This window comes from Coloeus monedula, assembly GCF_965178545.1.
Source record: "Coloeus monedula genome assembly, chromosome: 7".
Classification (NCBI taxonomy): Eukaryota; Metazoa; Chordata; class Aves; order Passeriformes; family Corvidae; genus Coloeus; species Coloeus monedula.
Window position 1 is genome coordinate 22,720,953 of NC_138787.1, and position 27,544 is coordinate 22,748,496.

The following is a 27,544-nucleotide window of genomic DNA, read 5'->3' on the forward strand; positions in this document are numbered from 1 at the left end:
TTTCTTTTATCAGCCTTGATGTTCTCATTTCAAGTTTCACCCTAGCCTCCTAATAATGCAATATTGAGGCCATTCAGACACTAATTATGCCTCCATGGCTTTCTTGAAATGACTAAATCAGCATCAGTTCTATAATTATCATTAGTAAGTTTGTATCTGTGCCTCACACCACATGAAAAGCACAACTTTAAATGATTTATGAATATATGCATCTGTAACATCGAATGTGCGCTTTCTAATACTATACATACAGAAGGCATAGAGATACTTCAGACATATGTACACCTGTATATATGTTCTCAACTTCACTGAACTCTGCTGGGTATCTTACACAAACGCAGCCTGATTGTATAAAAATTATTGCAATGTGATTTTCTTAATAGATGTATGTGTGAGATACCATCAAAATGAGTGTATTTCAGCATCCTGACTATTTAAATAGTACAAAATATAAGCAAGTGTTCGTCAAGACTAGTGTTCAGACTTGATAATTTCCTGATTTTCTTTATGTTTATATAAAGTCTAGCAAGAATGACTGGCAGAACAGAAAGAAGTATGCATATACAATTGCAATTCCTCTATATTTTTGTTGTTTCTCTCTTTGAATTATTGATGTTGCCAGTAGTCATTTGTCAAGTAAACAATCAAGATACATATACTATACTGTTACACTTCTGTATGTTTGTAAACTGTTCGTGCTGCATGCTTACATTTCAAGTAAAAGCAAAAATAAAAGAATACTCTAAAATAAATAATATTCTTAAATTTTTAATAACAAAGTTGTGAAGAATATTAAACATACAACTTAAAAATAGTACATAAAGAGAGCTTATAGACAGCTTTGAGTCACTTATACCCTTCAGAATCATCTCTATATTTGGGAACTGAGAAACATAAGTAGACCTACACAACAGAGCATCTTGTGAGAGGGCACAGAACTTCATAGCCCAGTTTGGACTCTGATAACAACTGATTTCTGAATTTCTCTCCTCCCTCCTATTCTCTCTTCCAATACAGATTCTTTGTTTTGTATGAAAAGTTGTGCTGATCACTGGCATTTTATGACCTACATTATTACCCTCTAGGTAGCAGAATGATAGTGCCAAACTAATTATTGCATTGTCTAATTTTAAATCCAGGTCTAGCGAGATTAACAACTTGCACATTAATTCTGAGCATCAACAGTGCGCCTAACATAATGCAGTTTTAAATGAAAGAAGCCTGCTCTGAAAACTTTTATATACTTTCATCTGGATCATCAGCTAATGTAAATTACTACAGCACCATTGACTTCAATGGAATTATGCCAGTCTTCCCAACTGGATGATTTGGCCTTTTTTTTTTTAATTCAGGAAATGTTTCTGGTTTGAGCCATGTGAATGTCAGAGGGGAAAACATTGATTTCACTTATAAATGTAAGATCTCATCTACGTAAGCCCAGAACGTGTCTGCTAAACTCAGTGGATTAATTCCAGATTTTCATCCCTGTAAATGAGATCAGAATTGGCTTGGAATGTGCTTTTGGTTCCTTGACATCCCCCTCCCCCAATACAAATACTGTCAGTATAGAGACGGATTTTTCAGTTCTTCCTAATTAAAATTAAAAAAAAAAAAAAAAGATAGAAAAAGAAGGACATTCACAGTCATGGAAAGTGTGAAAACTGCTTTGTAGATAGGTAGAAAACCAGACTTGGCAGTGTGTCCTTACTTGCTGTTTCATCCTGCTAATTTTTGTGAGGAAACTTATGTGTTGGAAAAACATAGAAGCTCCCTGTATCTGAATGCTGTCAACAGTCAGGCAAATTTGGATCTAAAATGTAGTTTCAGATCCTAAAAAAAAAAATATTTATTTCATGTATTGAAAAGAGAAAAAGTCCTGGAGAAGTGCTGAACCATGTCAATTTAGCGAGAAAATTAAATTGTGTAACACAGTGGGTATAAAGTTTCATTTCATTTGAAAGCTGCTGAATTGAAAAGATTCTTAGACTATTTAACTATCCTTTCAGCTGCATGGAAAGAAAAAATATCATCAACAATCCCCTCCCTACATATTTGGCATAATAACTGGCAGAAAACATATAATAAAAACATTTAGTTTGGCATATTATATTCCCAGAATCAGAATCCTACACACCCAAGGTTGTGGTACTAATGGCATCCTCTGCATAGCTGCTAGAGGGCTATATTGACCCCCATGATAATATTCTGCAGTACTTTGACTCATGTTTAATTCTGATTAAGTTGTGCAATTGTATCAATTTAAGGTCAAAGTCTTGAATAAATTCTTCTGTGAGAACTACTAGCAGGTCTTTTAAAATTAAAAGGACTCACATGTCTAATGGTCTTATGAGAATAGAATTACAAACAGTGATTTTTGAAATAAATTGTAATTTTATGGATATTTATCAAGAGAATTTATTGTATTGGTAATTTGCTATACTGTAAGTACTGCTTCCAGTTTAGTGACTTGTAACCAAAGAATGCAGCAGCTACTTATTTTTGTCCTTGCCTTTAGTACTGTTGATTTGAAGTGGGGAGAAGGTTTCTACGGGATATTTAAGGTTTGTGACGTCTTACTGTGCAGTGAGGATGACCTGCAAGTTGTCATGCTCTGGCCCTGATCCAGCAAAGCACTTAAGTGTGTGCTTAACTTTGAGCATTCAAGTTCCATTTACTGTAATGTGATTACTCACGTGCACAAAATTAAGCACGTACTTAAGTGCCTTGTTGACTGCAGTCAGTGCTGTGCATTTAGCAAATTTGATCTTTCAAAGGAAGTTAGAAGAAGAAAGTACAAGTTAGCAAGATTTAATTGTTATATTACACACAGTGGCATGGATGCTCTTTCTAATAGTACAAAACCCAAGAGTATTAATTTACTTTGTTAAGTTCTTTGCCTCCTCAGTGAGACAACATATTACTTGCAATGGAAGAATAGCATTTGTAGAACAGTTGTGTTGCTCGGGTTATCTGAACAGAGCTATTTGAAGTCTGAATAGTTTTTTCTTTTTTCTTCTTCAAAAATGTAAAATAAACTTGTCTGAAATGTTGGTGCTTTTGCATGTTAGAAAGGTATTTTATTTTGAATATTTGATTAAGGCTCATAAACATGACATTCTTAAAAATGAATACCTAGCATGAATGAAAAAAATATTCACTTGTTTGAAAAGCTGTAGAGAATGAAAAGCTTTAGAGAAGACTGAACAGATAGATTATGTTATTTCAAGACTTAAATACACCCACATCAACACCAAAGGCAATATTTAAAACATTAATAATAAATTATTATATATATATCGTATTATAGGTCATAAACCTTGTTTTAATTTTACTATTAAAATAATTTCATACTGTGAAGATCAATAACATGGTGTTGGGGTGTTACTTAGAGGAAGATATTTGTCTTAAAGTAAGGGAACTTTTACACATTAAAAGAAAAAAAAAGTGAGTAAAAATTTCTTCTAAACCAACAGCAAAAAAAGCCCTGTGGGTATTTTATCAGACATGCAGATCCTATAGCATGTAATTTTTCAGGGAAACTTTTTCATGTGCATGTGTGACTTTGAGCAAGGCCACTGTTCTGCTAAATTTCTTTTTTTCCCTTTGATTTCAAAGTTGATTCCATTGTAGGGTAAATGAGAGATTTTTTAATGTACACTTGGAGATGAGATACAAAGGCTTTTTGATATCAAGTGCTTGGAAAACTTACTTGGGAAAAAAATTGCAGTTTTGCAAGCGTACTATTATTTGATTTTACTGTTCCACTCCCTCTCCAAAATAAAGTGTTGGGGTTTTATTTTTTTTCTTTCTAGGCAGTGTCTAAATTAAGTCATTAAGTATTAAGCATTATGTAAAATACATTTTGGTTATTGGTAATCATTAATTGTGGGCTCTCTAGTGGGATATTTAGAGTCAAAGTTTCATTGTAAGAACCTGTTTCCAGTTGCTTGTTAGTTTGTCAAACATAAACAACTGGGCAGCAATTTTCATGCCAAGTATCTGCCTTGGGCTGTTTTTTCAAAACTTTCAGCAAATATGGTCAGCTGATTCTCAGAATGCACTGAGGGAAAATCTGGTTTGCTCATGTTAAGAAATTTTTGAAATATTTTGTTGACTACTTGCTTGTACTGGGACTTGGTGCTTGGGAAGGCATATTCCTCTTCCACCAGCCTATGAAAGTCTTCCTCAGTCTGGAGAAACCTGAGCCTCTGTAAAAATGTTTGTATATTTCATTTGCCACTTCTTCAAAGATTCTGTGTTCAGTTGGTGTATTTTTTCCTGGGGCTTGCAGATCTGAGCAGGATTTGCTCTCAGTTTTCTATTTCCAATTGCCAGTGGTGCTAAATACAAAGAGAATAAGGGTGTCCATCAGATGTTCTCCATCTTCTTCCTGCAAGTCACCAGAAAACATAGAATAGGAAGCAGTTTGATTGGAATTCAGAAAAGGGAGACCATTAAGGAAAGTGAAAAAAAGAAAAGCAACAAAAGAAAATGTGTCCAGACACAGGAAAAAGGCACAAGTCAAAGGTCATAAAACGTGATGGTAGTTTAGGACAAGGACTTATGAGTGAGACTGGTACTAGACAGGGGTGCAAATGCAAATGGGAAGGATTGCAATAGAGATATGGAATCAGGGAGAAAGATGCTGGCACCAGGGTAAAGAGAGTATTTGTAAGGCCAAGAAGGAGTTAGAGACAGGAAAAAGAGACATAATGTGTTTGTAGATGTCATTCCTGTGTCTTGGTCTTGTGTGTTGGACTGTCAAACGTCTCTGAATCCTTCTGGCCTTGTGTGGGCACCTCATCCTCCTCTAGTTCAAATAAGGAGAAGGTGTTTTAAGTGAGAACAAGATATTAATGTTTTTGTTAAGTCAAACTACAGGGATTAGCGTGGTTTTAACCAGTTAATGAACAACACTGTGAAAAACAAAAGAAGACAGAGAACAAAAACCTTAAAAACATTCAATTCCTGCCTAGAGTTCCCCAAGAGGGACTTTCTGTATTAAAGCTTGCTTTAAAAAAATGGGGAATTGTAGTAAAAATGCATTTGTGACCAGGGTAAAAAGTATTAAGCACTCAAAATTCAAGAAATGCCAGAAGGCATATGTCTTGTCAGATATTTATGTGACAAACATCTATATATTGTTCTGTTATACAGAGCACTTGCTCAATGAATATTTTTGTTGGATATTGTGAACAACTTCTCCTCAAGGACTAAAATGGAAAATAGAAGTGACTTCAGTGGACCAATACTTTTACGATGCCAAAAACATCAAATATTCAGCAAGATTGTAGAGAATGACCAGTAAAGGGTTTGTCTAGAAATCTCACTGAAAGAAAGGTGATTGATTAATACAGAAGTGGAAATGTACAAAGAAGAGAACAAAAATATTGGACATGCTATCCCTTTAAAACTCCAGAATCTAAGCCAAAGTGGTTACAAGTTGTAGAAGTGATCTGTTTTTACACACACCTAAAATGCAAAGTGCCTCTATGGACAGATGTTCTCTATATAGTTTTTTTCTTTCTGACACAGTCAGGAATGACACTAAATACAGTGTTTGGTCATAGAATCATAGAATAGTTTGGGATGGAAGGAACCTCAAAGTTTGTCTAGTTCCAATTCCCCTGCCGTGGGCAGGGACACCTCCTACTAGAACAGGTTACTCAAAGCCTCACCAAACACCTTGAACACCTTTGGGGATGAGACATCCACAGCTTTTCTGGGCAATCCATTCCACTGTCTATTTTATTCACAGTAAAAAATGTCTTCCTAATATCTAATCTAAGCATACCCTCTTTTAGTTTGAGAAGTCAAGTGATGTTTTGTGAGACTAAGTACTGTCCAGTTCCTAAACCAGCAGGCTGTGCGTTAAGGAGTCCAGGAAGACTCTATGTGTTCCTGGCTTATTCACTGACCTAAGGCTTAGACGTGTTTGAAGTGAAACTGTGCAGAACAGTGGTATGGCTAGAAAGAAGGATTTCATCTCTTGCAATCTCCTGGGAAGAACTTAGAAGTAACATGTAACAATATTTGGAATGTATTACTCCTCTGAGTTTAACCATTGTCCCATTGTTTGCTATGGGACTTTTATATGACATTAGTTCAACTGAGTGTTAGTTGCCTGTATGCAAAACAGAGACAATTACTTATGATCTATACTTATAAATGCTTTAGGGCCACACATGTCATTGCCTCTTGGAATCTGAGCTCCAGCTAGCTGTGGCATTGCACTCATGCTGACACACAAGACTGTTGTCTGAAAAGGCAGCAAGTGAACATTTAGCTGCAGAGACTGGAGTTCTGTATGATGACCACTCTAGTCAGAGAGGCCCAGGAGGGGCTGTCCTACCACACACATTCTGGAAAAGTCCCAGCATGTAGGATCTGGAGCCATCTCAGCTGCTCAGTGGGGATCCAGGTGCTATAAACATCTGATTTGAGTTGTCTGAGCTCTTAAACAGATTGTGCTCCTCACAAAGGAATAAAATAATACCTACAGTCACCAGTGACCAAAACTCCAAAAAAGAGCACTTGGCAGCCTGTTTATTGCAGCACATCCTAGTAGGCAATGACAACTGTGGTTGCCCCACATGAGTCCTGAGAGTGGGAGACTGGAGGCATTTCCCAGCACAGAGGGAGGGAGACAGGCAGGAGGCCCCACCCTGGAGGTCTGCACTGCCAGCACACAAGGGGAGTACAGGTGCTGCCAAATTTCAGCATTAGAAGTCAGACACTGTCTGCCATTTTGAAAACTTCCTCTCATTTACAAATAAAATCCATATAATTAATGTAAAATCACTAAAGAATGTATCACTGTTGTTTTTATTATAATTTTTAAAAGCCTTTACTAGACCTACCAAGTAGAAACTACGAAGTTCACATGCATCACATCAATATCCCATAGGAGCATAGTTAGATGTTTTTGTTCTTTGTTTTCTGTGATTTTTGTTTTGTTTCCACAATTCAGTTGGTTTAAATGTTATTAATCTAGATTTGCTGAAAAGGTCTGTGAACCTTTCAAAGAATCTGGTCTGAGTTCGGAGTTTGTAACAAAACCTGAAACCAGGCAAGTTTTATGTGGTTTTAAATTTCATTGTAAACATTTCACCTAGATGTTGAAATAGGCTCCAAGTAACATTCCCAGTTTGAAAGTCTGTGAGAATTTCCCATTCAGAAGGATCAGGACTGGTGGCATTTTAAACAAAGAGTGGAATTCATCCGCTGTACATATGAGCTGAACAAGGCCTTCGCTTCAGCCTAATTCAGATCTCAAAATAAAAACTTAATATAGTATGTCTTATGCTGACCTTCTGCACAGAAATGGATGTCAGCCCATACAAACATATACTGCATGCCTATTGTTTCAACTTATTTTAATGTGGCAGGAGAAGCCTGAAGAAAATAAAAATAAAGGTATATAAGATGAAAAAACTGAGGTTAATGCAATACAAAGATTGGTAAATACACTCTTTATTGGTCAAAAAGTTTAAAAAGCACTTGTGCTTATCAACTAATGCCTTATGGTAATTGCCAGTTGTTGTTTTCCTACAGGTACAAGTCACAGAGGTCTGTAACTGCAAGGAACTCATCTTCCACTTGAGAGAAAAAGTGTATAGTGCCATGTTTGGGAAAACAGTGGGAAAAGAAACCATATGCATAAAGTAGCAAAGACAAAAGAATCCTTTTTATGTTTAACAATATGATTTTTAGACCAAGCTCATGACCTTGGGATCGATCGTGATGACTTATTTTCAGTGCCTGGTGGTGGCAACAGTAGCAGAGGCAATACGCTGTGTTGCAGATTTCAGCATCAGAGACTTCTAAATGTAACATGTATAGTTGGGTCAAATTAGCGAATACCAGAGGCTACTGATGTGTTACCTGCATTTGGAGCAGTTGTCTGCTTGCCAAGGCGGCTGCTTAATACCCACAAGCTCTTGTAGAAGGGACAATGAGCAGCTGTGTGCACAGGCAACGGGCTGACCCAGCCTCTGGGCCTGTTGCTCAGAGCCACTCGATGCTGAGGGCAGGGAAAAGGTGTCAGAAGAGCATGGTGCAGGCTGGACCACAGCAGGTGCTGTGGCCGGGTGTCTCGCCTGCTGGCTTCTCTGGGCAGCTGTCTAAAGCTATTTCTATAGAATTCTGTTGCTATAGCTATGTTGCAAGTTCTAAAAATAGCTCTCTACATCCCAAAATTCAGTTTAACCATGTTTTCCTGTGTCTGTTTTGTTTTACCTGGGACATTCTGGGAAGCAAAAGCAGTATCTGCTCCAAACCAGGTCCTTGTTTCAGGACACTTTTGTTATTCCACCAGCAGTGCTCTCCTCGTGTAGCAGTTCTAGAGTTATGCTCAGCTGTCCAAGTGAGCAAGGAACATCTTCCATACTCTTAATAAGCAGAAGTCTGTCTAGCCCTTTTGGTTTGTCCTTTTATTTCCAATCTTTAGGCACAACTTTGTCACCTGGGCTGGCTACAGCCTCCCAAAAGCATGAAAGGTGCCTATTTTCACCAGCAGGTAAAAATAATTTTTGATTGACTAAATCACTTCATAGACAGCATCAACCAGACAGGCCTTTCCTGTCCTTTCTTTTCCTCCTCCATTACCCGGGTAGGATAGGGACTGGCTGACAGCTCACAGCAGCTTCTGCTGGCAACTAGTTCAGAGTTTTATTTAGGCCTACTATATTACTGCAAAAAGAAACAGATGGGAAACGAGCCTATTCCCACTCCTCCAGATGCTAATCCCCTGGGACTGGTCTACCCCTGCCTCCTCCAGAGCCTTAACTGCCTCTACATCCTCCACTTTTACTAAGAAAATTTAATCAGTCTCCTCTATATCCAGGACGGACAAACAACCCTCCCAAACCATCCTTAACTCCACATCAGGACAAGGAAGAGAGGAAGTGAAACCAGTCCAGCAATCTAAACCAAAGCCCAAGAACAGCATCCGGACAGCGTGGCTTCTTCCCCGTTTGAAGGTAAAAACGCTCTGATAGTCCCAGGTGCAAGCCCAGGAATGTGGATCTGTCTCGTGGGAAGCTCTCACTCCCCCTTCCACAGCTGCGGTGACAGGGAAGCGGGCGCGCAGACGTGTGCGGGGATGGAGCGGGGAGAGCAGGGTGCCGGGCAGCACCGGCGCACGGGGTTCGGCCGCGCCGGGGAGACCCGTGTGCGAGAGGCAGGGCCCGGTCTGTGCCGCCAGGCCACGATATGCCCTTCCCTGCCAGCATGAGGAGGCTGTAAAGCCCGTCTAACAACCCCCCCCCCCCCCGCGGGGAATCCCTCTGATGCAAGGGGAGTCCCCGGCAGCTGTGGGCCGGGGTAGCCGAGCTGGCTCCCTGCCATCCCCCGCCGAGCCGGGTTGGGAAGTGCGGGGAGAGGGAGGTGTGGCTGCCGGGGCCCCTCAGCCATTGCCGGCTATCGGGAATGCCTCGCCGCGGCTGCTAGCAGCCGGGCTCCGGCGGGCAGCGGCCGGGGCTCCCCGGGAGCAGCGCGGGGCCGGGCACGGCTGCGCGGCCCCGCCGCCGCCGCTCGGGCCGGGACGGCACTTCCACCCCGGCCATTTTCCTCGGGCGGGAGGCGGTGGCGACCAGCGAGCCCCGACGCTGTCCGCCCGGGGACGCGGCGCAAGAGCTGCTGGCCAGGGCAGCCACGCAGGCCGCTGCCGGCCGAGCCGGGACACCCCACCGGCCCCAGGCGGGGAGACGCGGGGCGGCCGCGGCGGAGCGCAGGCGGCCGCAGCCGGGAAGAACCTCCGCCGCAGGAACCCGCCCGCCTGCCCCGCGGGTGCGAGCCGCCGCTAGGCCCCGGCCCCGCGCCGCCGCGCCTCAGGGGAGCCCCGCGGCCGCCAGCGCGGAGGGAGCCCGCTGCCCGTTGCCCCCGTCCCGCCACCCCGGGGAGCGGAGCCGCGGCGCGGACATCCCGCCGCCCCCCGCGGGAAGCGGCGGCCCCGGCGCGCAGGACCGCGGAACGCCCCCGCCCCCCGCACCGCTCCCCCTTTGAAAACTGATCTTTGGCTCTTCGCGTGAAAGTGATTTGAATTTGGCTCGGCGGCGCTCTGCGCAGGCGTCCAGCTGCTGGCATGCTGGCTCCTTGCAAAGCAGCTGTTTTGGGTTTGAAATTCCAACATGGCAGAGGCTGCAGTCAGTCTTCCCTTCAAAAACTTGGAATGATTTCAAATCATAGGCACCTTCACTTAACCCGAGCCCCCATTCATCAGCAAACACATCGGATCGATGCAACTCTAACCTATCGGGTTCTTGTACCAAATCTCCAGGTAAGAGGATCTTCCCCCCCCCCCCCCCCCCCCCCCCCCAGTCTCCCTACCATCGTTTTAAATTTTATTAAATCTTAAAGCTCTCCGAGACAGCCGCGTATTAATCGCCTGTTCGTGCCCTAAATATTTTGCCTAATTTGCGGTCGTTTTCTGATACTAAGCACTCCGGTCTGCTTGCCTGATCGTAGTCTGGAAAGTACAGATATACAATCGCAGTGCATGGTTTTTCCTCCTTGATCATTGCCAACAATAGTAGGCAGATTAAGAGTTCGCGATTGCAAGCTCCTTCCCCACCTCCTCCTCCTCCTCTTAATTGGATTTATTTTTAAGTTGCTTTGAAAATAATAAACTGCAGGTAACGCGGGTCTGGACTTTGAGACAACTAACTTCTGACCAAATAAGTGCAAATAAGAATCTCGCAAAACAAAAGTTAGGTTTAAATTACTGTGTCTTGGATGGGGGGGGGAGGTGGGGGGAGCAAGAATATGTCAGAGGAGCTGTTGCAGTAAAATGTAAGCACATCATCTTGGAGGGGGTACAGCGTGGTGGGCGTATTGTTGGCTCAGGAGGGAGAGAAAGATGTATAATTTAATGGTATATACAATCCACTGATCCTATTACTATCCTCCCTGGAGCTCTTGTTAGTTTCAATGGGAGTGAGTGAAATTGACATAGACTTGCATTCCTGGTCATGTGCTTTTTTTCCCCCTTTCTTTCTTCTCTTGTGATCTGAGATCCCCTTTTTGTTGATGTTGCTTTCCCACTTAATTATATGCATGTAGGTTAAATGAATACCTGACGAAAGGGCCCACGTTTCAAGGCAGTGACATTTGATAGCTGAGAGGAAAAGTGGCTTTAATGAAAAGCAACCTTTGGAATTCCTGCTTGTGAAAAATCCAATTCAGCTTTTTGTGCTGCCAGCAAGAAATGATCAGTAGCACCAGTGTTTATGGTATGTCCGTTTTGGGATCTACTTCCTTTGCATCTAAATAGCAAAGACAGATTTAAATAGCATGATAACGCACCGAGGACTCTGCATGCAGATATTTTGTAATAAATACCTAATGTTTAATAGTATATTTTCTTGTGTATATATAAGCATTTTTTTTCTCTTGCTATCATTTGTTTGTCGTTTCTGCTTCGATTATGGCATTAGTTTTGTCCATTGTATTGATCTCAGTTGTAAAACCTGAAGTTGCATGTTACCAGCAGTGCACTATACACACCACTGAACTCCAATGGTATGTAAATTAGTAAAACTCGGGGAGTGGAGAGGGCAAAAACGTGTAGCAATGAATAGATACACCTACACATCTGTGTGCTCGTACATACATGCCTAAAATGCATCTTTTCCTTTTGCAAACTAGTATTTTTTTAGTATTTATTGAAACTCCAGCTGCTTTTCCCTCTCTTACTTTCAGCGTAATCATCTGCTAGAGATTCTAACTGATGTGGAGTGAGGGAATGTTTTGCATGTAAACAAACAAAATTACTGTTGTGGCCGAATGCGTAATACGATTTAATGAGGAGTATTTTATGCTCAGTTTACAAGTGTCTGGTTCACACTGCTCTGCTCTCAATGCTTAACAGAATGAAATAATCAGGTGCTGAAACTGGCTTCGTTTTAACGGTCACTCTCCAGCCCCCCATGCTGCCCCCTCCTCCAAAAAAGTCAGATAAAATGGAGCATGGGGAATTTCAGTAGAGCTCCTTGTGGTGCAGTAGATGCACCTCTAGGTATGCAGTTAAGGCTAAGGAAGTAACAACAAAAGTGACTATTAGTCTGTTTTGTGCAACCAGAAAGGGGGTATGTTCACTTTTAATTGTGTGTGATAGTAACAAATAAGGATGGAGAGAGACCCTAGGAGAGAGAGTGTGTGCGTGCATGTGTGTGTGTGTTTGGGATAAGGGGGAGGTCTGGAGTGTGTGGCTGATGATCACTTGTAATAACGCATCTGAATGCAAGAAAGAAATTGAGAGAGCAGTTGCACAATGTACACTCCTATTTTGATGTTGTAGGTGACTGTATTGCTAAACATATCCCAGGTGCTATATGATGGGAATAATCTGATTGCATTTTGCATTTAGAACTTGTTGACTTTGAAGCGATCAATAAGGCAACTGTTTATTTTAGATGCACATAATTTGCTCTGAGAAATGTTTTAAGGAGAAGAGCAAGCAAGCGAGAGCGGAACATTTTTTTTTTTTCTTTCTTTTTTTTTTTTTCCTAGAGCTGTTGGAGCAAATGTGATTGCCAGATGGGAGATTTCCCTCTGTGATGTTAAAGCTGTAATATATATTCAGAGCAGATTGGACTGCTGCTTGTGATGAGGAGGATATTACATTTATAAATTTTAAATCGGGAATCGGACAGTATGCTGAGAGCTGAAATTTGGTGGTGTGGACGGCTTGGACTGTTAAATGCAATTCCCAGATAATAATAATAATTATAGTAGCAGTAATATATGTATGGATAATAAACATGATACTATTAGGCAGCTATATATATTCTGTGGTGATTAAGTATATATTTCCAATATGACTTCTCTCTTTCCTCGCTTCCCTAAAATGTTAGGGATTGGGGGTGGTTGGGAGGGGGTTTTAAGAGCCCACTGTTAGGAGAAATCAAATATAATCAGGTTCCTGTTTGAGGAAAAGTTTTACTAAAATTCTTTCTGCAAATTCATCTCTTTCTGAGTTTTTGTTTTGCCCGTGCATGTGGCCTGACAGTGCCACAGTCCTGAAAGACTGGAAAGTGGGAACTAGTCACACTCGAGCAGCTCTGCTGTTGCAAATTAAAAGTGTGTTGTGGTCAGGAAATGAAAGCTACAATGTCTCTTTTGAACAAGTCGTTTATCAAGAGAAACATCTATCAAGCAGTGACTTGTCACATTGATCCTCTAAAAGTTAGGTCCGAAGTGGAAGCTGCTTTGATGTTTTTGATCCCAATTTTATAAAATTGAGAAAGCTGGAGAGAGTAGGACTGATTTGCACTTAAAAATTGCTGTGGTCTGGGCATGACAAAATCATCAAGTATCTCTTATATAAGAGCTGGTAAACTAAGGAGGTATCGGATCTTCTGCCTAATTTTTATTTTCACATTGAAACTTTAGCTTTGCCACACAGGCAATTTCTTTTCATGCTTCTGAAGATCCTGTCTGTATGAATCTCTCTCTGCATTATTTCATCGGGGATATTTTCTTGCTTAGGAATACATCTGTTGCTTCCAAATGGAACCTTTTTTGTTGTCTTTCTGATGGTATTTATAGAATTCAGCTTGAGAAGGCAATTTTTTTCCTCTCCACTTAGTCTTGTTTCTTCTTCTTCTATTTGTAATCTCAGTTTCCACCTCTCATCCCTGTGAAGCAAAGTTTCTTTTACCGCCAAAGTAATGTTTATTGCAAGTAAGGTACATTTGAAGGTATCTGTTTGTATAGCTTAAAACATGTTAAGAGTACTGTTAAGTGTGTCTTCCCCTTCTAATTCTCTTTTTCTATCCATTTTTAGCACATGAACCATGCTTTCATTCTCAACAGAAGCAGTATATTTCAAATTGAGTGTAAAGTTGAGGTTGCAAGTAAAAAAAACCAGACCCAAACAAAGTCTAAAACTGCTCTTTTATCTTTCTCTATTTTCAACCATCTAAATTGTCTAGCAACGTCACAAAAAAGTTCTTCATTTTGCATAAAGTTTGTGTCTGGATTATCAAGGAATCCCTTTGAAGAAACAGAGGTTTGGTGTTTGGTTGTTGTTGGGTTTCTGGTTTCTGTGCTTTTCTTTTTGGCTAGGGTATAAGTGAAATCTTCCTTAAAGCAGGATGCTTTGACTTCTTTTCTTCAGTGTCGTAAATGAGACTAACACTGCTTATGAATACTTGATAGAGACCCATTTGAAAATAGGCAGCAAACAGCAGCGTGGTGGGAGTTTTGGTGAGTGTTATACTTGCTAATTAATCATGTTTGAAATGAAGGAATCATAGCATGGTAATAAAGGCTCATTGTTGTTTGACGTTTGTAACAGGATGTGACTCCTACATGAATCTGGTGGGTTTGGAGGTTTTGTTGTTATTTCCTCCCGTCATAATAAGATACCTTCAGTACTAGATCAAATTGTTTTTATTTATTGCAACATTGTGGAAGTACAGGGATGTTTGCTTATTCTAGCAGCATTTTAGAAATATGAAGATTGTATTGTTATTGATATTTTCATCATACAGTTCATGGGAGAAAATGATGAGTCTTACGTCATTAGCTGTTCTTTAAGCTTTTTTATAGTTAAGCAGAGACAAACATTTCTTGTGTTTTATTTTATTGATATAAAAAACCTTGCTACTTTTTTTTATTATAATTGAGAGATGGCACTTGATGAACTTTTGTGCCCTACTTGCTTATGCGTATGTAATAAGGGATAGCAACTAAAAATATATTCTGGAATAGTTTGTATACTAGCCCTTTAAAAATTGATCTGTAGAACATTTGGAGGGTGTTTATGTTTTCTTGGTTTTGTTTTTATTATGGCTCTTATTAGATATGTCATCTTTAGGCTTTATTTTTCACCTCTCTATTAATAACTGCTATATACAATGGAGAAAATCTCTTTCAAACTATAAAGGTTTAATTTCAAAATTTAATAAGGCTATTTTATGCTGCATGAACAAGGTTTGAAGTCTGCTGTTGTTTAGATGCTCTGTTTCTTTTTAAAATATAATTCCTAGAGGGAAATTATTCTGAATGGTTTCTGTCAATAAGTTTATTCAATGAATGCATATAAGAAGCATTGAATATAATGACTGATCTTTCTGTAGTCTTAATCATCAGTTAGAAGGCTTATCTGCTTTTTAGGGGTGGGTTTAATGGCACAGAATCAGCATGAAATCTGTCTATATGAAACATTTGTATGTTGTTTATAACAGACTGAGTTTTGATCTTGCATCCCCAGATCTAATAATAGAAATATTTGGCTCTTTGCCCTCAATCAATATATCCGTTAACAGAAGAAACTTCACACAATACTTTCATAAAGTGCTGGCTGTATTGATACCGAGTTGATAAATTTAATTACTGGGGTTTTACATTGATTCATTGATCTTACAATTGGAGGAAATTGTTCTGCAGACATTTCTGAAGTATTGAGGAATATCGTATGTCTATAAAGCTTGATTAATTGATAAATCAGCATTTTTTTTCCTTCTCAGTTATTGATAAGACATAAAAATAACTGTAAAAGAATTTGGAATAAGCTAATTAGAAATTCTCGTGTTACTAACAGAGCAGATGAGAAGCAGTACTATGGAGGTGAAAAGAGTGAAGTTTGAAGTGGAATTGTGCCTATTGGGCCCAATCCTTAGCTGGTGTGAAAAATATTTGGCTTTAAAAAGATACAGTAATGTACAGTTCCCAGAATCTGGACCACTGTGGCTTGTTTGTTTGTTTGCTTGTTGTTTGTTTTCGTTGTGGTGGCTTGTCTTTTTTTTTTTTTTTTTTCCCCCCTCAGTACTGTTCTTTGACTCATTGGAAGCTGTTTTAAATTAGATATTATGGATGTATGGAATTTTAGATAAGCATCTGATCCAAAATGAATAGTATAGCTATAAAAGCAATTTGAAGAGCTGTAAATTCAGGATTGCGTATCCCTGATATTGTTGCAGAGTATTAAAATCTTGCTGCTAGAGATGCTATCCTCTAAGTGAAAACTTATCTTCCTTATGGGAAAGATGACTTCAGAGAACTCTCGGCTGGGAAAAGGCCCAGAGTTTTTTTGTTGTTGTTGTTGTTGCTAAAATAATAATTAAAAAAATCCAATACATAGAATTAGTTACAGGGATATTTTCCAGGTGAAAAACCTTACGGGAGTACTTGGCTCCATTTCGGTGAGGTATGCGACCTTTTCACCCTATGTCAATGATATTTTTATAGAGTGTGTGAGAAATGCGAGTATAAAGAAAATTCCTGAAGATAATTCAATTTTTATTTTTTCTTAAAAAAAAAAGAAGTAAAAAATAAATCTCTCAATCAAAACAATATTTACATCTCCCTTAATGAAACCGATGAAACTGTATTCCTTTAAAGGATGGTAGCTAATAGAGAAAAACAGAGAAAACCACTTGCCAGATGTTACCATAGGTTCGACAAATACAATCTTCACCTTCAAGGAGCAGAGGATCCTACACTGGAGGTGTAATGGAGGTCACAGAAAACCTAAGTGTTTCAGTCCTTTAATAATTGTACCTGCCACCCCCCCGATTGGCATGTTAAAGAGAATATATATATATATATAAAATGTTTCTTAGAGGAGAGGATTATATTTGCAGCGATCTCTTAAGCACAAGTGGACTTCACTACGATTGCTTCTAAATACCTGTTGGGGTTGGCCCCGCTGTGTGACAAGTGAGGGAAAATGGAAAGAGAAATAGTTGGTCAATCGTGGTTACCAAAATCTTGAGAGACGTGGGGAGAGATTGGGCTTTTACAGGTCAGTTTGAGAATGGGAAGGATATGAAAAAGTGTAATCTGCAGAAAGCACCACTGATGAGGGGCATACGGAGATGTCTGCAGTGATGAAAATGTGGAGTCTCTGCTTTCGTTTTGCCGAGCTCTGTTGCTATGAGGTATCGGCACACACGGAATGGTAATAACAGTATTGTGTGTCTGTTCCGATAGTGCTTGGAACAGTACCTGTCAAACATCTCATAACACTTAACTAACTCTTTAATCATATAAGCAACACTCCTTACTACAAAAGCTATTGTATTTTTATAATAGAAAGAACAACCATACATTATTTGAATAATGGACTAAAACTTTCTTCTTTAAACCATTTTTCTGCAGAGGGGAAAAAGTTTCATGTGTCTTGGCTATAATTAAAAATAATGGAACTGCAGATGACTGTCATGTCACTGGCCGATTTTTAAAATGTTTTGTTTTTATAATAGTCTATTAAGTGTGTAGTCTGATATGCCGTGAAATACTGAAATAGCAATTACCAGTCATATTATTTAACTGTAACTGAGAAACTCTTTTCTCAGTTCTTTTGCAGTGTAGCTACTGCTAGCATGTTGTTAGTTAAATTTCAAATACCCTGAAAGGTATGTGGACAAAAATGCTGAGATTATTTTGATATGATAACAAACTTTGGTGATGTAAGTACATTTTTGTTCCAGATTCCTTGAAATCATGTATTACTTGGACTTTTTGTTATCTGTTTTTAACCCTTTTGTATTCTGCTTTTAGTATGTCATATACTCTTTGTTAAAGCATATGGCTCACTTTCTGTTGGTGAATTGCTCCATATATGAAGATGTATGCCACAGTTTATTTTGTGTGATATTTTAGAAAGTGTGCATGTGTTAAGCTGGTTATAGATTGGTGATGATAAATTGGTTTGAGTAATATGTATCTTACTTGTGTTAATTCTTTAGCAGTAAGAGCATACTGTTGTCAAACTTCATGAACTAAGATAGTGGTCTCACATCTAATTAAGCAGAATCTGAATGAATGACCTCCTAGTACAGGTCACAATTGAACTTTTTGTTTTCTTTAGTGTGATAAAATGCTTAAGGGACATATTAATGTATGTTTGCGTAACTCCTGCTAATCTGAAGGGAATTTGAAAATGAATATTGAGAGGAGATGGGAGAAAGGGCTGAACCAGGTGGGTCACAGAGGTTTGTGGCAGGAATGTATCTTCATGTTTTCATTCAAGTTGTGTTGGGTTTTTTTGCCTGATTTAGGACAACTGCTGTTTGCCTTTTAATATGTTGGAAATAACATCCCTATTTTCATCTGAGACCCTTTTGCCTTTCTGTGTCCTCCATTCTAACATATAAGCAAGTCTTTAATAAAAAAGCATTTATACAGTGAGCTTGAATTGTCACTTAATAAAACTGAAAACTGTAGTGCTGCAAAGATATTCCTAGACAGTACAACTGATCTTGTGTGCTTGTCTTCTGGAGACATGGTGAGGGGAAGAGCCAACAATTACTTTGTATTACTGACCAACAGCAGAGGGTGGATGGGAATGATAAAATTATATGCAGAAATTATTAATCCATGACAGTAGTATCAATATTGACATTAAAAATATTATGAACTGGTAGCCCTGCTGTACAAACTGCTCTGATAGCTGTGCTTTTAGGTGAAAGTAGTTATTTATATGCCTTATGGCTCAGTGTGGTCATGTTGAAAGTATGAACCTACTCATCACAGATTCTGAGGAAGTGCAGGTTAACATCCTCTGTCTTCTTTAGACCTGTCTGATTACTTCAGCCTCCTGTGTTGACACAGAGAAAGAAACAGCTAGATTCTATGCTGGAAGAATAAGGTTTGCAAGCACTGACTGATATTAGGTATCCCATTGTGATACCTAAACCAAATTTTAAAAAATCAAGCATCTTTTTCAAGTTAGACTTGAGAAACAGAGAAAGGAACAGCAAAGATGTTTCTGAACACATTTGAAGGAGCGCCATTTACTTTCAAAAGAGATCTTTCCCATCACTTGTGGATAGCTCCACCATGAAGAGCAATATCAAAAGATCTCAGAAAAGTAGCTATTCTTTTATGTCTTTAGGAACTCAGATGCTTACAAGATTGTTTCTGAGAAAGAAAAGAATTGATCCTATTTTCAGTCCCTTGTTGTTGGCATTTGTGGACCACATGACTACATACAGTATTGTAGAAATATACTCTTAGTATGTGGGTACAATTCTGTTTCCCCTTGCAGCTCTAAAATAACAGTGCAGTGTGGCTATATGAAAACTCAGTTTGGACAATGTTTTTATTAATTTGTTTTGCACCCTATGAAATTGTTTTATTTAATATACATCTGGAGTTTGCTGAAGATCTTTAAGTTTAATCAATAGGTCATCTGAATTACTAAAGTAGAGAAATTTAAATTAAAACAGTCTGTGTTGTTTTTTATAAAAATATAGATTTAAAGTTACCTGTGATAATTTGTGAACTGAATATCTCCATTCAGTCAGAAAATTGCTGGATTTAAAATTCATCAAATTTAAACCATCAGCATGCAGTTCTTTTTAGTATGGAAGGAGACTAAATTTATTAACTCTTCAGCTAAATGAAGACTTGATTTACAAAATTAAGTGGTTTTGTGTTTACTAATGTTGGATCTTTATATTATAAGGCTTTATATTAACTTCATAACTATAATGATACTGTATTGAGCATACTATAAATAAGCAGATACTCCATTTTAAAGACAATAATTTTTCATGTGTTCATAGAATTTCTGATAATTTTTTATTTCTTGCTCTTTATCGTCAATAAAAGCTGTAATAAGTATATTTTGGAAACTGTTCATGAAGCAATTAACCTTTCTTAACCATTGATTTTGATCTTCTTCTTTGACTTTCATTCATTGTATTTCATACTCCTGTCCTGTCTAGGCATTCTTTATTCTACAACACTGATTTATATTTCCACTTTCAGTTTAAAAACTTTAGTAGTAACATGAATTTTGTTGATACCATAGTCATCCCATCAAGCACTGTTATTCAGATTAATGTCAGTAAATCCTATGTAATGAGGAGTATGAAGCACTTGTCATTATTTGGCCCCTAGCATTTGTCATTGTGGCAGTCATATCAAAGGCACACCTTAAATTCAGAGAACATGTTTGTTGAAACACATGGTTCAGTAAATATCAGAAGCCTTTGTTTTTTGAAGTTAGATATTGGTAAAATATATCTCATCATGTGCTTATAGAGACTGTGAATATACAGTGCCTTAATACATGACATTTTAAAAGTATTCACTAGTTAGAAATATTGAGTTATACTGTGATATGTTATCCATACGGTACAGAATAACAAATTGACACTAGTATTTATTTGGAGTAATGATTTTCACCACTAATTAAGGAAAGATGTTTTGTTATTGAGTAATTAGCAAACACCACCCCACCCCCACTTCCCCAGGATGTCATCTGCGTAGAGGTTGTAGAATTCACTACTTTCATTCATGACAGTCGAGTCCTTTTTGGCTAAAGTTACTGTTCCTCTCTGTTTCAGAGCATTACAACAGCTGCAGTTTGAGCTTGAAGGGTCTGAGTGGCTGAGATAACATCACGAATAGTATTGCATCTCAGCAAGTGCGATTCAGCTTTCCACTTTTGGGTGCTCGGTTATCAGAGGCACTGAGTCCCTGCAATTTCCATTGACTTTTGATACGCAGGTTTGCAACATATCTTAGAAGCTAGGTGTTCTAAGGAATTTCCCCAGAAAATGGTAGGTGTTAGCTTTATTTGTACTTAAATGCTCCAATCTCCCTCTTGAGGTATTAATGCTGTATGATGGGAGAAACAGAGCTTTTGATTTTTCCTGGTGGTTATAAAAAAACATTTTAAATTCATCAGGACAAAAATCCGTGCATTAATAACGGTATAAGGAATGATTCATTTGTGATTTTGTGCAGAGGAAACTTTAAACTGTTTGTTACTGTGTCGATGTTCCAAGGGGCAAAATGCAGAGTAGATGATGCTGTTCTAATTGCAAAATCTCCCTTAGTTATCTTCTCCCTCCTCCTGATCCTCTTCCCTTCCCCCTCCCCCTCATGGCTTTTTTAAACAATTATGGGCATTGTGCTCCTTAATGGTGCATAGTTACTGTAAAGATAGATGTCCTCAAATAATGAGTTTCTAATAATAATCAGAGGGACTTAGATTAAACTGGTTTTGTATAGAAACCTTACAGTGTGAAAGATCCTGAGATATATTTACAGCAGCTAAGCCTATTTACAGAAAACTAACCCAATTTTGTATCTGTACATGTGTGTGGGGTGGGGGCAGTAGAGGTGTATTGTCTGTGTGTGCCTACGTTTTTGTCCACTTGCTTTAAAGACTTCATAAGATTTTTTTTTTTTTTTTTTTTTTGGTTATGGTACAGATTTCTATTTTGCTTTCTGATAACAGAATATGTTTTAAAATCACAACATACTAATTAGCTTCTGTGTTTACACTGGAAAGCTTGCATCCCTTCAAATGACTTCTACCTGCACTCTTCTTTCGATCTGTTGCTTCCCCCATCTCCCATCCTCCTCCCCCACTCCCTGTGAGGTTTATTACATTAGATTTGTTGCTTTCTTCCTTGTTCAGAAGTTCTGAAGGCAAGTAAATGAAAGTGATAAGTACAGTAACAGATAATTGTTACTTTAAAGAGTGGTTGCTATATTGGTTGGGAATAGTATCTTTCCTAACAGGTACTGAATCAGCAAGGCTGTACAATAAAAAGAGCAAAATAGCTTAACTTATTGTTTAGGAATACATATGCCATTTAAATGGAAACAAACCCCCGAATCTCCCACATACCTTTTGGGGTTTGGAGAACAAAAGCTTACTTGTACGCTCCAAATTCCCCTGGGCCTTAATTTGCAATACCATTATTTAAGCCTGGCTGATACAAACCCATTGCAGAGAAACAGAATCTCTCCTTCCTGGCTTTTCAAAGCCATTCCATGCCCTCTTCTCTCTCCACCCGCATCCCCCAGCACACCCCGCCTCCCCCCCCCCCCCTCCCATTCCCAGCTTCTTGGTCTTACCCTGCCACTGTGAAACTCTTTTGTATTTGAAATGTAGTAAACAGAAAAATAGTGAGCTTCTAAAACACAGAAAACTGCCATTCTGCATGGTTTTACTGACATCTCTACCAACACATATGTAATTCTATCTTCTGACTAAGATCAAGGCTATAATCACTTTAATATCTGTTGTGCCCGCTACCAGGTGACCTGCAGTTGTTTATTGTAAAGATAAGAGCCCCTGATGTAATAAGTTATTTCTTCTCTAAGTCAGATTGTATAGAAAATACTAACTGTAAAGTGAGGAGAAACTTGTGCCCACTTACTATGCTCCTGGGGCGCAAGGCTCTCTGGCTCTCAGCTCCTGGGTACAGTACTGGCATTGTCAGATACTCAGCTGGAAGCTGTCCTGGAGCAGAACTGGGTTTGGGTGTAATCCCTAACAGCTGAGAGTACATACAGGCATCACTGTAGCTTGATGCAGCATTGAGCACTACAGTTTTATTTATTTTGCTGCTATTAAAATGGCAGCCTACTTTGTCATTAAGAAGCTTGTCTTTTTGAAATAGCAATTGAGGTGCAGTATTGAGCATTTGAGTTAGTGGAAAGAGCTAAGAAATAGATGAGCTGCATTCCTGACTGTGGGTGGAAGGATGGTGAGTAATACATGCCTTGGCATGGTATCTGCCAAAAGCACTGCCCCCCCTCCACTACGCTGTTCTAGTTTTGAAAGGTGTAAGGTATTCTGATGGGGAGGGGAGAGGGGGGAACCAAAAGGGAAAAATACTTCCAAGCAAATCATTATAGCATATCTCAATGACCATGCCCTACACTTAATTTAATTAGAAGACAACTGCACTGGAAAACTGTTAATTTTAGTCGTAGTTAACGACTGGTTCTCTCCTACCCCCACTCAGAACCGATTATATGCCATGTTGTATAATGTAATTTCTACAAGAAAATTAAGTATGAATAGGCTCGGTAGTATTGTGTCGTTGCAATAATGAAGTTTTCATGAAAGATATTAACTTACCATTTAACTATTTAGAGGAGAAATAACTACTCTTCTTCTAGTGTTTCTTTTTACTATATCAAACAAAAAAACCCCCGATAACAAATTGGGATATTTTCTAGAGTTTGTAAGCAAGAACTGGATAGCTATTAATATGTTCATTATGTGGTAAGAAGGCACTGAAGGGGGTGAAACCTTGCATATGCGTGTTTCTTATAGGATAACTGTTTTCAGGAGGGATTTCTGTTATGTTGTAATATAATTTACTAGTGTATTAAATGGTATGGGAAATTCAGTGCTGGATTTCAAGCAAGAAAGTTTCCTAGTTAGCTGTAATACGACTTACTTGCTGTCGGTAGTAAGATAATAAGGATAAAAATCATGTATGATTTAAGGAAAAGAAAATCTATTCATTTGCATTTGTGCGCCAAATTCTGCTTGGTGATATGTTTGTTGGGCTGAGCTATTAAGTGCTCTGTGGACTGTGTTTCAACTAGTATATGATTGACTAGGTATATTAGAGCATTTTACTTATGCCAATGCAAAATTTGACCCTGGTTTTACCCTGAGATGTTTTTGCCTTTAAAAATATCCACACTTCATGAGTACTCTGGGAGGTGATAAAAAAATTCATTGTTTTTATTTGTAGGGTGTATCTTCATGTTAGAGTAACTTACTGAACTGATGTTGAATAGATTTTATTTCCTTATGTTGATTCTGAAGTTCAACTATGGGAATTGATGTATCATCTTAAAATTTCAAATCTACATTTTATGCACTGTGCCAAAGCACCCATGAGCTCATTAAGCAAAGACTTTTTCAATTATATCTTGTGTTTATGCATGTATTTATACTTGACAGGAATCCTTTAGAGGTTTGGTTTGCTGTATTAATGCTTACAGTGTATTAGAGTACATAAAATATGCTTTAAAAAAAAAGAAAAAGAATAAGTACTGCTTACAGATCTAGTGCTGGTAGCTTCCTCTGTATTTTGTAGCTGCTGAACAGTTCCTTGGCCAGACATCCAGCCTCTATGGGGCACAGCAGTAATCTCCTCACCCGCACAATCATCTGCACAAAGTTTTAATGCTGGCACCTACTAAGAGAATTCTGTTTGTGTTCCATTAAAAAATCTCTGTATTCCTCATTATTCCTGGAGTTTTGCTACAGTAAGTGATTTTCTTTTATTTTCTTTTACCTTCTTTAATCTGGGGAATGTTTCTGTATTTGCTTTTTTTTTTTTTTCCTTAGTGGTGATTTTTATGAAAGTAGACTCAAATCCACTATATTGCTCACTTGCAGATATTTCTTCACCTGGTAGAAACATTTCTTCAGGTATGCACTGCTCTTTGCTGTAGTAAAGACTACAGAAGCCAGTGCAGAGTATTTGAGACTTCCACAATTAGGTACTAAAATTTATTATGTACTAAAATCTGGATCATAAATAATCCAGGTGGGATTAAACTCAGTTAACGGTGCTCCAGTCGCCTAGGTTCAATTGCTCAACCCTTTTCTTTTGTGAGATGTGAGGTTTTTATTCTCTTATAGATTAATGTTACTAATGTTGATATTTATGTGAAGTCATACTTGTTCTCCAGTTCACTGTGATTCTCTACTTTAGTATATCACTATTAGCAATCAAGTTTTCAATAATTCAAATTAATCTGATAGTCTACTTCAACTTTCCTTAGATCTACTGATGTAGAATGAAACGAACAAGTATTTCTGGATTTGACACCAGAAATAAAGACATCCCCCAATCCATAGTTCAGTTTTGTTCTAAGAGTGTATGTTTAGGGAGAAATGCATATTTAAGAAAAATTCATTGCACAGAGTGTCATTAACCACTTAGACAACTTTACTTCAAAGTGTAGTGGTATAAGATGGGCAATTTCTACTTGAGAAATTGCACGAATACAGCATTTTAGCTACAAATTTAATGATGAACGATAAAGCTTTACTTCATTTTTGGGTTTCTACATTTCTGTGCAACATAAAAACAGAGGAAGGTTTTGGTCTTGTTTATTTTGTAGGTTACCTTGCTCTGCTCAGTTCCCATTTTTCCTAACCTTTTCTTCAAAAATAATTAAAATAAAAGTTGTTTGGTATATGAAGTGTATGGTATCTGCCTTATGGGTGGTACTCGACCAAATTTTGTTGGGGAAGTTTGACAACAACCTGTGAACAGTTTAGAATATTTAGGTAGTATGTTCCCAGATTCAAGCAATCCCGTTTCCAAAGTTTTTCATTGCTTCAAAATGTCAGAGTTTTTGTTAGTCTAAGTATAATGACAGTTTATGGAGATGCAGGGGGAAAATTTCCAGGACAGAGTAAAATCTGTGGAAGTACTAAGTCAAACTTCCATGTCTTCATCACCTGTGACCAACAGACAGTTAACTTACTGGAGAAGTAACTGTGACATTGTTTTGTGATTCATCTAATCCTCTCTTTCCCAGGGGGCTGAGACAGTCACTAGTGTGTCACTTCAACCTTGGCACACACCCAGGTTTGCAAACTTGGTTCTTCCTTCTGTGTTGTGGGGTGCAGCTCTGCAGTAAAACTGCCGAACGTACCGAAACCTCAATAAAGAAAGGAGGTGTAACACCTGGAGGGTGTCATGGTCAACTCCTCTACAAACCTAATCTCTGCAGGGTTAGGCGTACTCTTAAAGTAAGCTTCGGCCGTCATGGAAATAGGTTGGAAATATAGTTAGGGTATCTATTCAGTCTTAAATAACCAAGATTTTTGATGACAGAGTTGTTTACAGTCAGACACTGGCCCTGCTGTTCTGCCTGGTAGGGACCACTCTTTTTTTGATAACTGCTGGTAGAGGATTGTTATTGTCCAAGTGTATCCCTTACTGTTGTCCTCCAAACCCAAATACCGTAGGCCTTTCTCTTCCACCCTATCAAATTTGTGGCTTTTCCAGCTTGTTCTAAAAGGCAAAACAAAATCAGGCTGTGTTGAAGTTATCAGGGGGAAGCAAGCAAGTCCTGGAGCCAGAAATGTACCCAGAAGGGATGCAGTGCCTGTGGTCCCTTCTGGGTTCCGGTGGGATGCCTGCTGGAGAGCCTCTGCCCATACCACCTGTGGCATCATGGTGGCAGGCAGAGCTAGCTGGCTCATGGATGGTTCAAAATAGCAGGAACAAATGAATATGCTGTGAATGTATTGATACAGTTTATAGGATTTAAAAAGAAAAAATAAAGTTATGCTGGGAAAATAATTCAGAGTCAATTTTCATGGGGAATATTAAAGCACCAAGCAACAATGTAAGCTGAATGACAGGTCACTGACTTTGGTTGCTGGAAGTGTATGTGTCATGTCTTTGGTCTGAATTTAGAAAAATGTGAATTTTGTCCTTGTGGTGGAACATTGTACCTCTTAAACATAGGACAGGGGAGAAGAACAGAAAAGGATTTTTCTTTTTTTGCTCCTGAACAAATGAAAGCATGAGCAAAGCCATCTTGATTTTAAAATTCAGGCTCCAAATCTCTCTTTAAATCATTTTTAATAGACACTAAGTTATAAATCATCCAAGCAATTACATGAACACAGAAGGAGTGGGGCCTCGCCTCAGCTTCAGCCCCAGATGTTTCTTGACTACAATAATGGCCCAGCCCAGATATTTACAGCTTAATTTCTGGTCATGTGCACTTGTGCATAAATGGTCCCTTTTCCCTTTCCAGTTCAACAACTGAACCACTTATAGTGGAGCATGATTCAAATTTGAATGATGGCAAAACGTGAATAGAGACAATTTACCTTTGGAAACTTTCAAGTCCATTTCCAATATTTAAAATGTAAGGTAACTCTTGAACCAGAGACTGATAGATTGGACCCCCTTTCAAATGTTGTGTTCTTCATTTTTTTGTCCATAGTTGTATATAAAATCTGGTTTTATCCATTCCCATTTTTTAAAATTGGTTTTTTTGTTTAGCTGTGCTGCAGTTCTGAGTAGAGACCTTTTTTCCCTCCTTTTAATGCTATGCCATCTAGCACTGCTTGCATTGCAAGCCAGTGTATCTAACCTTGCTGCTCTCTCCATTCCTGTCCTCCTTACTGCTCCTCCCAAACAGCCCCATTGCTTGAAACTAAACAAATTGAAAATAATGATTGGTAACCATCTGCTTTGCTGAAATTCCACGTACAGCAGTTAACTCCATTTTACAAAACAACTTCAATCTAGTGAATTACAGTGCAGTTCTTGGTGGCAGCAGATAGCAACAAGCAGTTTCGAGTTCCTCTAGACAAAGCAGTTAAAGTAGGGAGCATTATGCAGAGTCATTTGGTGGTGTTGGGGGGATACTTAGGCTGTCAGACAGTTCAGTGTAATGCATTTGAAACTAGAGAGAGTCTGACCATGGCCTAATTGTTTCATCTGATTAAAAAAGAGGCTGGTCCACAAAACTGTGCTGACAGGGGATCTTGCAAATCTTTACCCTTTAGTTTGGTTTTCTGTTTCTGCAGCTGAGTGCAATGTGATGAGGAATGTATTCGGCTTTCAGTCATTTCCACGTGACTTTTGGAGTGCCCAGTGAAAACCTCAAGCAAAAATTAGGTTGTGTAGCTGGTCAAAGTATATTGAAAAAAAAAAATTAATCATAGTTTTTCTACTGGAGAAAGTCTTATTGATACAGAACTGTAACAAGAAGCACTCTAAAAAGCGATGGACTGCCAATCAGCAGACATTCAAATAACAACAGACTATGATGTAATATTAAA

At 38.7% G+C, this 27,544-nt stretch overlaps 1 protein-coding gene across 1 annotated transcript in view; it reads left to right on the forward strand.

Moving 5' to 3' along the window:
* Positions 1 to 22,429: 22,429 nt before the first annotated feature.
* FIGN (fidgetin, microtubule severing factor) overlaps positions 22,430 to 27,544 on the forward strand; it is a gene marked incomplete at both ends in the record, with an annotated part of 85,235 nt that continues 80,120 nt past the window's right edge. Inside the window, one exon of the mRNA XM_082285584.1 lies at positions 22,430 to 22,463. Coding sequence (XP_082141710.1) covers positions 22,430 to 22,463 — 34 coding nt within the window. The remainder of the gene's footprint in view (positions 22,464 to 27,544) is intronic.